Source organism: Oryzias latipes, chromosome 8, assembly GCF_053564925.1.
Source record: "Oryzias latipes strain Hd-rR chromosome 8, Olatipes_Hd-rR_3.1".
NCBI classification, from domain to species: Eukaryota; Metazoa; Chordata; class Actinopteri; order Beloniformes; family Adrianichthyidae; genus Oryzias; species Oryzias latipes.
The window spans coordinates 25,730,423-25,744,658 of NC_136244.1; the positions used below are offsets into that span (position 1 = coordinate 25,730,423).

The window sequence follows — 14,236 nt, forward strand, 5'->3', positions numbered from 1 at the left end:
TATATATATATATATATATATATATATATATATATATATATATATATATATATATATTTTTTTTTTTTTTCCTTAAGTCTGAATCCATTGGAAACCTGCAAGAAAAGTTCAGTCTCTGAGTCAGAAATGTATAAATCTATATTACTATAATAGCCTAGTATCCATCAACATTTTGCTTTGAGGATGTTGATGGAAAAATACAGAGAAGGTCAGAAGGAGCTGCATTGTGTGTTCGTAGATTTAGAGAAGGCGTATGACAGGGTGCCGAGGGAGGAGCTGTGGTACTGTATGAGGTCGTCTGGAGTGGCAGAGAAGTATGTCAGAGTAGTTCAGGACATGTATGAGAGAAGTATGACGGTGGTGAGATGTGCTGTAGGTCAGACAGAGGAGTTCAAGGTGGAGGTGGGACTACACCAAGGATCAGCTTTGAGTCCCTTTTTGTTTGCTATGTTGATGGACAGGCTGACAGATGAGGTAAGACAGGAATCTCCCTGGACAATGATGTTTGCGGATGACATTGTAATTTGCAGTGAGAGTAGAGAGCAGGTGGAGGAACAGCTAGAGAGGTGGAGGTTTGCTCTGGAAAGAAGAGGCATGAAGGTCAGTCGTAGTAAGACAGAATACATGTGTCTGAACGAGAGGGATCAAGGTAGAAGCGTTAGGTTACAGGGGGCTGAGGTGAAGAAGGTGCAGGAGTTTAAGTACTTGGGGTCAACAGTTCAGTGTGATGGGGAGTGTGGAAAAGAGGTGAAGAGGCGAGTGCAGGCAGGTTGGAGCGGGTGGAGGAAAGTGTCAGGAGTGTTGTGTGACAGAAGAGTGTCAGCAAGACTCAAAGGAAAGGTGTACAAGACAGTGGTGAGACCAGCTCTGCTCTATGGGTTAGAGACGGTAGCAGTGAGACAGAGACAAGAGGCTGAGATGGAGGTAGCAGAGATGAAGATGTTGAGGTTCTCCTTAGGAGTGACCAGGTTAGACAGGATAAGGAACGAGTACATCAGAGGGACGGCTCATGTTGCCTGTGTTAGCGACAAAGTCAGAGAAGCCAGACTGAGATGGTTTGGACATGTTCAGAGGAGGGATAGTGGATATATTGGTAGAAGGATGTTGGAGATGGAGCTGCCTGGCAGGAGGGCAAGAGGACGGCCAAAGAGGAGATATATGGATGTCTTAACAGAGGACATGAAGTTGGCTAATGTTAGGGTAGATGATGTTCATGATAGAGTGAGGTGGAAAAGGATGATTCGCTGTGGCGACCCCTGATGGGAAAAGCCGAAAGAGAAAGAAGACTATAATAGCCTAGTATGCTGTATACAAGTTTAGCAAAATAAAATGTACATTCATATTGACAGCAAATTATACGAACATCATGCAGCATGTTGATAACAGCCTTGCAGCATCATGAATGTCAACACGTGTATGATTAATGAAGCCCCTGCAGCATTAAAAGAAAAAAATTATAGTACCTACCTGTGAAATGATATACCTTCCTCCTTCATGGACTCAGTTCTCTGATTTTGGCAGTTGAAACCCAAACAATGAACTGGTATTATGCAAAAAATGTGTTGACATGCATTCACTGCAGCAGTGACTGGACCTCACCAAGATGGCGGTGCTCTCCTCCCATGAGGAACCACGTGATGTCTCCTCTAGTGATACAACTCATTGCTTTTACCTACCTGCCTCTTCCTTCCGGGTTGCAGAATCTGGGTCCGCCTTGATCAGATCATGACAGCTTGAAAAGAATTCACCATTTCAGGTTTCCATAAATTCCTCTGCTGCTCAGATTTGAATAAATTATAAAAACACACAGTCATCATGAGGCTTTTATTGTGATTAATTGTAGTATTTTTTTACATTTTTCTTGCAAACTCATTGAAAAGTCATCTGACAGGTTTGTCTGCTCTTCTTTCATCGCATGCCTTTATGAGGAGTAGAAACGTTGCTGATGGTGGAACAAAGGACAGCTCATAAATGTGAGTGTGTCATCTGATGTGTTAAATGACAGGAACATTTTCCATCCAGCTGGCTTTACTGCTTCTTTTATTTATTTCTACATCATATTAATTTGTGCTTGCCATATTAGAAAAGAAAACTTGAAACACAAATTCATACAAAATACTGTGAAAACAATTTTTGTTTTTATGGCAACAGGTTTCTTTTTATGTCAAACAAAATTTGATAAGATTTTTTTAAAGAATGTTGACCTTTCATACACGAGACCCAAACATGTTCAAACCTCATGTGAGAACAGTTAAAGTTCCACTCTGATCATCGTCTGATCGATTGTAAAAGTGTTCCCAGTGGTCTTTCAATCACAGGACATAGTTTCTGCAGAGCGGCAGGAGTTTGTAATTTACCCTGAGCTGTGCACGAGACTGTTGATGCATAGTAAGCCTGCCCCCACTTCCCATCATCCTTTTGTTTACACTCTATCCCTGTTGCTTACAGCCCCTCACACCTCCAACCTGACGTCAGCGGTGCAACAATAGTGGGGAGCGATATCGGAGCTATCCATCCGTACGGTTCTGATCCAGATTCCAGCTCAGACGAGGAAAACAAAGATGTAGATGGATCTATTTGTCTGCAAGAGGATGCATCAGAACGGGGTGGAGCAGGGAGATGGTGGCCCCGCCCAGCGTATTTTTTACGTCATAATCACGATCTTTCAAAAGCTGCTTTTTATGTCTGCTTCTGATTCACAGCAATTAAAATAAATACTTGGAAATGCAATTTTAATCTTAATTTTCTACAAATATGTTCTCAATCATCAGAAAGTGCCACAAGAACATGTTAAAAACACAAAAAAATGCAATTTTTATCTAAGTGGGTTTTTAAATTAAACACAAACACTAGTTTAAATAATTGCCAAGTGAAATACAATTTATTTTATGATTCTTCAGAGACTGAATTTACTAAAAATCATACATTTTCACCCGATGTGGTGTTCTTTATTTGTATGTCATCTTAAGCCACGTCATATTCTTTTTATCTGTCTGGTGAGCATGAAGGACCCAAAATGCAGAGATGGGAGGCACACGGTTCCAGGGAAAGGGGTTTATTCTTACACAAAAGTGCTGCATGTCATATTATTTTTTATCTACTGTATCTGTCCCTGCAGTAAAAAATACAAACAAATCCACCTGATGTCCTGATACACAAGACTAGATCATGTGTCTGAGTAAACAAAGACTGATGGACCTCTAATAAAATACGACTAAACCTTAAAAAGTCAATCAAAGCATTTGAAAGGTCTTTCTACTTCTTAAGAATAAAAAGACACCCCAGACAGTTTTCATTAATTTATTTTTCCCCCCAACCTTGAATACAACTGTAATTTGATTTCATTGCGATTTATGTTTCTCTACATAACAAACACATAGAAACAAGTTGATTCTTTGTCCTTTAATAAAACCTAAATTTACAAACAAACCTAGAAAAAAGCCCAACATGTAGAAAATATGAACGGAACTAAAAATAATTACCAGAAATCGATTGAAACCGCAGCATTTGAAGTTTATTTTCTTTTTACACCAAAGAGAAAAATATATTTTCTAAATCAACATCCAGAGGAGGATGGATGGATTTTCATTTGAGACCAGAACACCTGATCTAACATTTAGATCATCTTCATTTATAAAGCTTTTTTGAAATCAAATAATTGAAAGAATCAAAGAAAACGCCACACCCCTCCCACAATAACTTGAACTACAGAAAAAATATGAAAAAAAGGATTATGAAGAACATGTTATAAAGATGTATCAGAGCAAGAATGGTTATTTTGATAAATGGAATAACCGAGTCATTTCTATAAGATTTGGCCCCTTGAAGTCTGTGTGTACTTCCTATTTGGAACGCCATGAGGGAGGAGTCAAACGCTAGCTTGTTTAGGAGAGATTTTTGGATTTTACATCATTAGAAGTTTAACTTTCGTGTGAGGAGAAAAGGGAACACAAGGTCCGGAAAATGAGACGAAGGTAGAAGAAAACCTTATGATGAATGTTCCAGCCATTCATTGTAGTCGTGTGGGGAGAAGGGGGGCTGGTAAAAGGTCTGGTAGGTCCGGTAGTTGGTCTAGTATAAGGTCTGGTAGGTCCGGTAGTAGGTCTAGTATAAGGTCTGGTAGGTCCGGTAGTAGGTCTGGTCGTCGGTGTGGTAATTGTAATGTTGGTGGTTGAGGCAGGAGACAGGAATGTTCCCACCGTCTTAACCAGGAAGTCCTGGAATCGGCTGATTTTTTCAAACTGCATCACTGCCGTAGATGATAACACAGCTCGTTTTTTCCTGCTTGAAATGTTCGTAGATGATAACACAGCTGCCTGATACCAAGAACCGTCCTGCTTACACAGGAGGGGGCCTCCAGAGTCACCCTGATGAAAAATCCATTAAAAGGGCAAATTAATCAATTCATTCACTTATATAGGCTGACTGAGAACATGAAGCAGTTTGTGTTGAGATGTCATAAAGATGAGGTCTACGACCCACCAGTGCTGCTGTATTGATCCTTATTTGAAATCATAATGTATTGGTAAACTATCACGGTTCACATTTACTTTTATCTGCTTCTAATAATTTAATCTCACCATAAGTTATACAACCAGCTACGAAAATAGTTAGTAGAAAATGTAATTCTCTAACAAAAGATTCAAAATGTTCTGAATTTTCAGAGTGGTTTGTAGCAAGTAGTAACATAATCAAAGTTTTCTTCACCTGCAAATAAAATCAATAAAAATGTGAAACTAGAAGTACAGTACAAAGAATCATGGATTTTTTCAATTTATCATAGTTTACTATCAGTTTCTTCAGAGCAGAGTAACCCCACTTCCCCTTCTCCTTTACTGAGAGCTCTATGTTTATTCTCTTTCCCACTATCTTACAGCCCCTCACACCCCCAAGCTAACATTAGCGGTGTAACGAAATTGGCGAGCACTATTAGAGCCATCCAGCCGTACAGTTTAGATCCAGATTCCAGCTCAGACAAAAGACAAAGAAGTTAATGGATTCCATTTGTCTGCAGGTGGATGCATCAGAATGGAGCTGAGCACGGACCTCTTGGACAAATATCTCTTTAGTGCATTTACTTAATGAAATTATTTTTTTTATTGAAAGTGTACATTTTCAGCGCACTTTAATAAAAAATGTGTTTTATTGCACAGATCCAGCAGATTTGTAGGTCTGGTTCTCATCCAGATTCCACTTTGACCTACATCCTAGAAAAACTACCTAGAAGTAAAGGTAATGGGATCCTCAGGGTTTAAGTACCTCAGTTACACAGCATTTCATTCAGATCTGAAGAAAATTGTTAGGAATCACAAAAGAATGATGCATGCAATTCTTCAACTAATGATTTACCTGTTCAAGGGTAAAGCGTCCGGTACAAATGCTGCCATTTGCAGCTGTTGAAGTCGGACATTCTAGAACTGAGGTTTGGAACTCCTGCAGAACTTCTTCTTCTGAAAGTTTGGTAGAAATGTGATCAAATGAAGCATGTCTGCGTGCTCTTCAGACATCATGCATTTTCTTAAATATGGAGTGATATTTCTGTCACCATGTCGCTCACAAAACTTTCTATGTCGCGTGTGAAAATATTAAATATTTGCTTTTCAATCATTTTTTATTTTGCTGTCAATTTTTTTTGCTTTTCAACTTTCTTTTTTTTCTTTCAAAAGCATTTTTTTTTGCTTTCAAAAACGTTTTTTGCGTTTGCAAAACATGTTTTTGCGTGCGTTGCGTCAAATCTCGCTTTTGTCCATTCTTTGATTTTGCTGACCACTTTGAGCGCGACTTAGCGTGACATGACTGCCAGTGGCATCGCCAAAAAGAAATCTGCATGCCTTCTGTCTCATCTAACTTTTTTTCTATCTTTGCTGAGTTAAGTTTCGGTTTGACGTGACCAAGCTGCCATCAAACAGCTGCTGATTGGTCCAGATTCTAACCAATAAAATTGCCATATGAATGGTGTCTGCTCCCCAGGCTCAGAGGCTGAACCAGCTCTTTTAACCCTCATTTTTGTCTTTTTGGATGAAGACGTTTTAATTTTTTTTAATAATTCATAGTTTCTTTTTTTTTTTTTTAGGCATTGGTTCATTTTTATTAAGTCAGATTTGTGAATTTATGGCTGAGGATCTCCTGAAACTGTAAAGTTTATCAGCTGACATTAAATCAACAGGTCTGTGTGATCTGTGAATCCTGCAGAGCAAATTATTAGTGAAAAGTGTGATTTTCTTTTAGATCTGTTTGTTAAAATTAAACAATAAAAGATTTACAGCACATATTATTTATTTTATGCTGCACACGAGTTTGGGATCAGATCAACAGCAATAATAAGCAAAAGAATGATGGTTCACCACAGTAGACTCAATGTATATAACAGAAGAAATATTAGTCATAAAAATGCTATTTTCTCTTAATATTTCAACAATTATTGATTAAAATAAAACAATAGTTCAGATACAAATGTTTAAAAGTTTAACTTCTTCCGGCTGGACGGAGTCGGAGCTCGGACGTTTTATTTCTGCTGCAGACGTTTTAAACACGTTGGACACTACACAGACATGAATAAATACAAAACTTGGTTTGATTTTAGCTGCTTTGCTGCTCCTTCTGGGTTTTAGTCTGAGAGAAACGGGTCAGAATGGTTGAAAATGGCAGAACCCCGTACGAACAGAACTGACACGAAGTCCATGTCTGCCTCAGAGTACCGTCAATATGACACAGAGACTGAAACTTAGGTTAGCAAATTCAAAGATAGAACAAAAGCAAGATTTGACAGAACGCACGCAAAAATATTTTTTTCAAACGCAAAAAAGTTTTTGAAAGCAAAAAAAAGAAATTGAAAGCAAAAAAAAATATATCAAAGCAGAATAAAAAATTGTTGAAAAGCAAAAATTTAATATTTTCTCTTGCAACTTAAAATATCACTCCATACTACTTATACTGTAAGGTAGACTCACTTCCTCCACGTCCAGAACTCCAGCCTGCAGCCCAGCATGTTGTTCCCACAGGAAATGTTCTTCCTTTGTCCAGACAGATGGGCTGGATGTAATTATTCAGGGGGGGCGGGGTGGAGAGTTGCAGCACAGCAACATTGGACCCTGTCTGGTTGCTCAGTGTGATATTTGTCACATTCAGCGACACCTCAAAGGGGTTTGATCCATTCTGCTTCAGACGACCCAACACAACCGTCCACTTGGACGCCACAGGAGGACTGTGGAAAACACTTTAGTTTAATCATGACAGAAAATATCGACAAAAATGCAACACTTCTAGTTTTTGCCTATAGATGTTTGTTTACTAGACTCTAATTTCAAATCCCATCCACAATATTACTCAAATAATATATCCAAATGTTAAACATGAACAAACTTCATGTTTTGAAATGACATATTTTAGGACCTGGGGATAAAAATACATTCTTTCATCCACCTGTAGTTGAAGCTGAAACACATTCACCTTTGGATGTTACCCACCTTGAGAAGCATTTAGCATCACTGAGCACAGAGTCCAGAGAAACTAGAGTCCCTCCACAGACATGCTGTCCATTCTTCTGTAGACTCGCCATCCACGGCCACTGACCTTCAGATACCACTGAACTTCCATTTAAGACACGAGAGTTCAGGGGGGCTCGTCCACAAACCACAGCTGCAGAAAAGACACATAAACATTAAAGACCTACTAAGGATTTATTAATAATTCAATTCAATTTTATTTGTATACCCTAAATTCACAACAACAGTCGTCTCAATGGGCTTCGTAGTAATTATAAAGGTAAACATACAATCAAAAAGGATCATAAATGCATAGAATTCACTAGGATGATACTAAACTTTAACTAAAAAGACTAAAGTGAACTGGACATCTCTGCCTTTAGACCCTCCTTCTGCGTAAGGAAACACTCCTAAACAAAAAGAATCCGGAGAAAACGAAGAAACCTCAGGGGTGTCCACATGAAAGAGGGATCCTCCCCCAGGACGGACAGGCGATTTACCAGAACTCATAAAGAATCAACTTATTTAACTCTACAACTACATATTTAAAGTCCAGCAAATGATCTTTATCCAGATAAAGTTGGGGGAGGCTGGGGGCATGAGACGAGCTGGAGACAGGGTCCACAGCCAGGTGTGGTGGTCGAGGCAAGCCAGAGACGAGGTACATGCTAAGGTACAGGAGCACGGATGAGCCAACTGGAATCTGGAAGTGGATCGTGCTTTGAGTGTGCTTTAGACACTCCTGGGGAGGGACAGTGCATGAATCGCACTGAACCAAACAGATGAATGGAGAACTAAATGATAAATAAATGATCAAGAATAGAGGAGAGAGAGAGAGTAGAAGTAGACGAGAATAGAGAACAGAACCCCTGTTGCCACCAGTACACACATTTTTTTTTGTGTTCAGTAAAATAGTTTTAGTATTTATTTTTATCAAAATATTTTTAGTAGACATCAAAAGTGCAAAATGTTTTAAACTCTTAATGACAAATAATTACCATCTGGTAAAGTAGTAGTAATTGGTGGCTCTACTGGACACGACACACTGAGGTCACTGTCAGTTCCATTGGAGGTGAAGGCGATAAAGCCCGGCTGATTGCTGATGATTTGGGTGTTGATCCAGGTCTGGTACTGGGACACTCTGGTGTAGACTCCTGGGAAATTAGGTAGAGCACAACCTCTTCCAAAACTCACAACTCCTGCTTGGATCCATCGGTTGTTCTGCTTAATCACCAGCGGACCTCCAGAGTCTCCCTTCAAGAGGAAAACATTTTAATTCAAGGAAGAATTCAGAGAAATATCTGGAAAACAGGAAATAAAGGGGAATCACCTGACAAGAGTCTTTGCCTCCTTCCAGTAACCCGGCACACACCATGTTGTCAGTGATGGAGCTATAGCTGCACTTACACCGTCTGTTTCCCACAATTGGTACTTGTACTTCCTGAAGGGTTTGTGGGGCAGGAAGGGAGACTAAGAGAAGAAAAAGATTGATCAACTGACAACATCTGTAGTCCATGAAAGAACAGCTTCTGATTAATTGTAAAATCTCCAAAACAGCTGCAGTCACAGATCACTGTAGATGCATCTGAATTATCCCTATCAAGTTTAAAGAATGTTGTCATTATTATTTAGATTACAGGTCTATAGAATTGCACATACAGTTTCTAAAGCCTGAACTCAGCTGACTTTTTCTTTCAATGACTAACTGACCTCCACTTCCAATGTTGCCCCAGCCGGTGACCCAGGTGTTGACGCCGCTGTAGAAGGTGCTGTTGGTGGCAGACAGACAGACTGGAGAAATGTAGTTGGTGAAGTTTACTGGTGAGGAGAGCTGCAGGAGGGCGATGTCGTTATCATTTGAGTTGTAGTTCGGATGAATGATTAGTCTTGTTATTGTTCGAGACACATTGTTGGGGTTAGATCCCTGCAGACTTTGAAGACCCAGAACTACAGTCACACCAGATGCACTGCCACTGAGAAAGAAAACAGAAACGTTTTGTGAGGTTTGATTGGAGACATTGTTCTCAACTGGTTCTTTCATTAAATTACAAACAAAATCAATAGGATTCATAAGCTGGTTAGCTCTAATGTAATGTGTGTTTGTTAAGGCCGTGTCGCACAGCCACTACGTTCATTTTGCAATTTCCACAGAAGAAAATTGGTCATACGTTAGTATTTGTGGAAAAAGTCAGAAAAGTGACATTTTCACAGATGTATCACGTTTGAACCACTGAAGAAGTACGAATAAACCACGCAGAGAACACGTGGACCAACATGAAGCGTGCATGATTACTGTGCTGTTTATTTGAAATGTATTTGTGCATCAATTATGAAATTTTGAATGTGTTATGTGCACTGTACACGTGATATAAAAGTTAAACATCGACGGTTCATGTGTGAAAGGTCCATTAGGCATACTTTGAATGGTCTTGGAAAGCCACAAATGTGCACATGCATCTTACAAAAATCACACACAATTGCAGCAGGTTTTCTAATATTTGCATATGAACTTCATAAAAAGTAAACTGCATTATTCTCAACCAACAAAAACTTTTAAAGAGCTCAAATCGAATTCACATAAAGACCCGTTGGCAGATATCTGTGCACATTGATGAATGATGAACGCAAGAAACACCTTAAGTATTTCACACATGTATCACGAAAAACTGAAATTTAATAGGTGGAAAATGTTCGTAGTGTCTGTGTGACACGGCCTTTGTTCAGCTTTTCTGTTCATGACTAAAACAAGAGGAGACCTCAGTAATCAGCTCCAAAGCTGTCATGACTGATCTGTTCTACTATTGTTGATTACCTTGGAAAGCAGTGAGCAGCCGTCAGCACCCACTGGTTGTTGATGAGGGATCCTCCACAGAAGTGTGAAGATGTCTGCAGACTGACCTGCCAAGGCCAGAACCCTGCAGGAGCATCTTGTCCTCCAACAATCCTGTTGTTCAGATTTGCTCGACCACAAACTGCAAAGAAAAGTACTGGTTTGGTTGTTGTAGACTCAGAAACTGCTGGATTTCATAAATCTCTCACAAATTAGGAAGCTTTTTTCCTCCTGAGGGGAAGTTTTTGTATTTAATTTGCTTTTCAAACACTTGAAAGTTACTCTCAAAAGAATAAATATGTCATTTCATATCTTTATATTTTTGTTTCTTTATCAAATGTTTACATGCTTCCTTTAAAATGCAGAATGCTCAAGGAAAAATGAAAAGAATGAGCTATTTGTGAAAAGTTGTATCTAAAAAAAAAACTACAGTAACAAGAAATTTGAAGAGACTACCTTTTAAAGTATTTAAAAATTTGAATTATGTCATATTTGAGATTTTTTTTTACTGTTTCTTGTTCCTCTCTGTATATCTGTGTCTGATGAATAGTTTGATAATGGAAACAGACTAAGTTAGCTTTTCTGCTCAGAAACTTACCAGAAAGCTGCGACACCGACTCTGAAAATGGAAGCAAAAGAAAAACAGGTTAAACTGGAAACTTTATGTTTCTGGTAAAGAGGAAGCTGTTTGCTGAGAGAACTGATCCCTTTTGGATCCAATACTTTGCTTTCAAGTTCAGACAGATGATGGATTCTGCTCAGGTTTCTTCTCTATAGTAAAACATTTTAAAATGTTATGGAAGCTGAAATGTACACATCTAAAAAAACAAAAACTCTTAGATTATATACAGTTTTTAAATGTTCAAAATTAAGACACATTATTTTATCAAATGTCAGTTTTTCTCAATAAAACATTTTTTCTCCTACAGTTAAGATGTGGTGGTTAATTTCAATGTATTTATCAGTAAATTCTGATTTGTATATATTCTTTAATGAAATCGATGTAAACATCCATTAGAACAGAATAAATAATTATCATGATAAAAATTAGAACTCAGGAAAAGACAGACATGAAACTCTGATCAGCTTTTTAATAAAAATCAGAAAGTCCTTTTTTTGTACTAATAAACACAAACATCATCTCAGGAGAAAACGTTAAATTTGTCATGAGATGTCAGGAGGAATAAAAGCATTTGGAAACAACAGTTGGTTTCACAAAACCCTCTAATCTAATAACTGCTGTTATGTCAGGAATGTACGTCCTAATATGTTGAATTGTGAATAAAATATTTTACAGTTTATTCGGCTCACATTGCTTTGAGTTTTTTAGTTCTGTTCTGTTTTTTGTTTGCTTTCCTGTCAGCTTCATCTGATTTAATTTGATAGACTTAGAACTGGTTCTGACCAGAGGAATCCATCTGACTGTGCAATAAAAACAAAGCATTGATGGAGCTGACCATGGTGCTGACGTGATTTCTGTTCAGTGCTCTGAATGTGAAGTGAAGAAATTCAATGAAGTGCGGGTTTATGTGTTGTGGTTTATTCGTACTTCTGTGGTTTTAATGTGGTTCATTCATGATACATCCGTGAGAATTTCACATAAAGACCACAACTTTTCTCACTTTTTCAAAAATATTCACGTATAAACAGTTTTCATACGAACAATATGTGCAAACTGTACATAGGGGCAGTGTGTAACGGTCAAGACGGGCTTCTGGACAGGGGCCGCAGTTGGGGAGATCCACGAGAAGGACCTGACGCGTCCCTGAGTGGCATCTAGGCCTGTCACACCCACCCGCATTTCCCCGCCTTTCGCGTGGTGCCAGAAGGCGGTCAGTGCGCTCCGCTTACTGTACGTGATTCCTCTTCGTCATCTGCCGTATTTTACTTCGCATTTTATTAGCTTTCTTGTGCGATATTGCCACTTACCGGATTTGCGAGTGTACCCTAAGATAATTCAATTAAGGTTCGCCATGAACATGTCTTCAACTAAGGAAAACAAGTTATTTTGATTTCAGAATATAAATACTCTTGAACACGCCTTATTATTTATGGCTGCATAAACAAAAAGGACAGACTGAACCAAACTGTGATGTGTTGACTAGAACCAGGTGGCTTTTATCTCATTTAAATATATTTCATATTTTGCACTAGAATGCAATTTGCTTCTTTTTTCGTGTGACACGGCCTTTACTATTTTGCTCGTTTGAAAGTGAAATACTGGTAGAACTAATTTGTAAGAGGCGTCTTAAGAGTGCAAAGTTGCGCGCGCTACATTGCTTTTTTGTGGATGCACAGAGTGACTGATGGCGGAATTAGTCTACCGACACAGGCAGCATAAATAAAGATCAGTGCGCGTCAGAAAGAGTGTAAAAAACGAGATACTTCTGGTCAATTTAATTTGAAAATGTTTTAATATCTTTTACGCACAAGAGTTGCGCATCTTTCTTGGACGCTCACGCCACCGTTGGGCACGCTCTGCATCGAGCTGATTCTCTGCACGTTAGAGCAGCTCGCATGGAGATCCGTTACCACCACCTTTGCTCCGTTTTTGATCTTCAATGAAGGGCGTGTTTGCCCACTTCAGCGCAGAAACAGGCTGATCAGCTGCAGAGTGCGCTGCGGTGCCCTGAGCGTCACAGAAGCGGCGCATCTCTTGTGCGTAAAATAATAATAATGGATTGGATTTATCTGCGCTTTTGAAGACACCCAAAGCGCTTACATTGTGTCCATTATTCATACACTCCTCATTCATACTTGGTGATGGTAAGCTACGGTTGTAGCCACAGCTGCCCTGGGGCAGACTGACAGAGGCGTGGCTGCCAGTTCGTGCCTACGGCCCCTCTGACCATCATAAGGATCATTCATGCGCATTCACACACCAGTGGAGCCACACTGAAGGCAAGGAGGGTGAAGTGTCTTGCCCAAGGACACAATGACATTTTGGCTGGTGGGAGCGGGGAATCGAACTGCCAACCCTTCGATCATTGGACGACCCGCTCAACCACCTGAGCCACTGTCGCCCTTTAAAAATATATAAAAATATCTTCAAAGGCTGATTACATTGTCCATACCGGTCTTTACACACCTTCCGCAGCGCACTCATCCTTTTTTAATGCTGCCTGCGTCAGTAGACTAATTCCAACATCAGTCTGTGCTGATCTGCTGCAAAACACCAATTCAGCGCGCGCGCAACTTTGCGCTCTTAATGTGAGCGGACTTCTGAAATTGGGGCCTGAGAGTGAAGTCATTTCTCTAATATTCATGGGTTTCAGATGTTGGTGAAGATTTTAATTCATCCAGGTGACGCTGTCTTGAAGTTGATTCATCTGGACTAAAAATCTTCTTTTTAAGGTTTGAAGTTAAGATGAATCAACATCCAGATAAAAGTGTCAGTATTATTATTTATAAGAAAATATGTTTCTATGTGACACCTTCTATTCTTTCAGTGCATATTTCTCTATTTCTGAATGAAGCCGTAGTCCATAGTTCCATCATCTACCAGACATTTTCTTTCTTTATATAAGCGATTGAGTTTTAGTTTTAGATTTGTCAACATCACTGGATATTCCTATTTTAGGTAATAAAGTGAGCTCTGACTGAGGTTCTTACCTTTTATGAAGAGAGTCTGCAGAGCCACCACAAAGATCAGCTTCAGTGCCATGTCTGCAGTCTTTTGTTGCAAAATCTGGTCTTTGTGAGAACTTTATATACACTGAATGTTTCCCCATATTTTAGACACACCCAGAAAGCATCTTTAACACCTGTTACCTATCAGACTTGTCCTCCTTACATCAACCAAGAAATGAGTCACCTCTGACATATTTTAAACAGAACTCCAGTTAAACACTCTTCTTGTATTTTCACACTGTTGTCTTTTTCTAAGCTTTTATTAAAAATGTTTATTGCTACTTTTTAAGCA

General features: G+C 39.1%; 1 protein-coding gene and 1 long non-coding RNA gene across 2 annotated transcripts; both read right to left on the bottom strand.

Moving 5' to 3' along the window:
- Positions 1-4,198: 4,198 nt before the first annotated feature.
- LOC111947730 (uncharacterized) lies at positions 4,199-7,090 on the bottom strand. Its single transcript, XR_013657843.1, has 3 exons — positions 6,951-7,090; positions 5,350-5,450; positions 4,199-4,367 (listed from the first exon to the last, which is right to left on the bottom strand). It is a non-coding gene; the product is annotated as an uncharacterized LOC111947730 (long non-coding RNA).
- A 1,351-nt stretch (positions 7,091-8,441) lies between these two features.
- LOC101157699 (mast cell tryptase-like) lies at positions 8,442-14,008 on the bottom strand. The gene is made up of 6 exons (XM_023957928.2): positions 13,927-14,008; positions 10,913-10,933; positions 10,297-10,456; positions 9,195-9,457; positions 8,815-8,954; positions 8,442-8,738 (listed from the first exon to the last, which is right to left on the bottom strand). The coding sequence occupies exons 1-6, from the start codon at positions 13,976-13,978 to the stop codon at positions 8,457-8,459; spliced, it is 918 nt and encodes a 305-aa protein (XP_023813696.2). The 5' UTR covers positions 13,979-14,008; the 3' UTR covers positions 8,442-8,456.
- Positions 14,009-14,236: the final 228 nt, after the last annotated feature.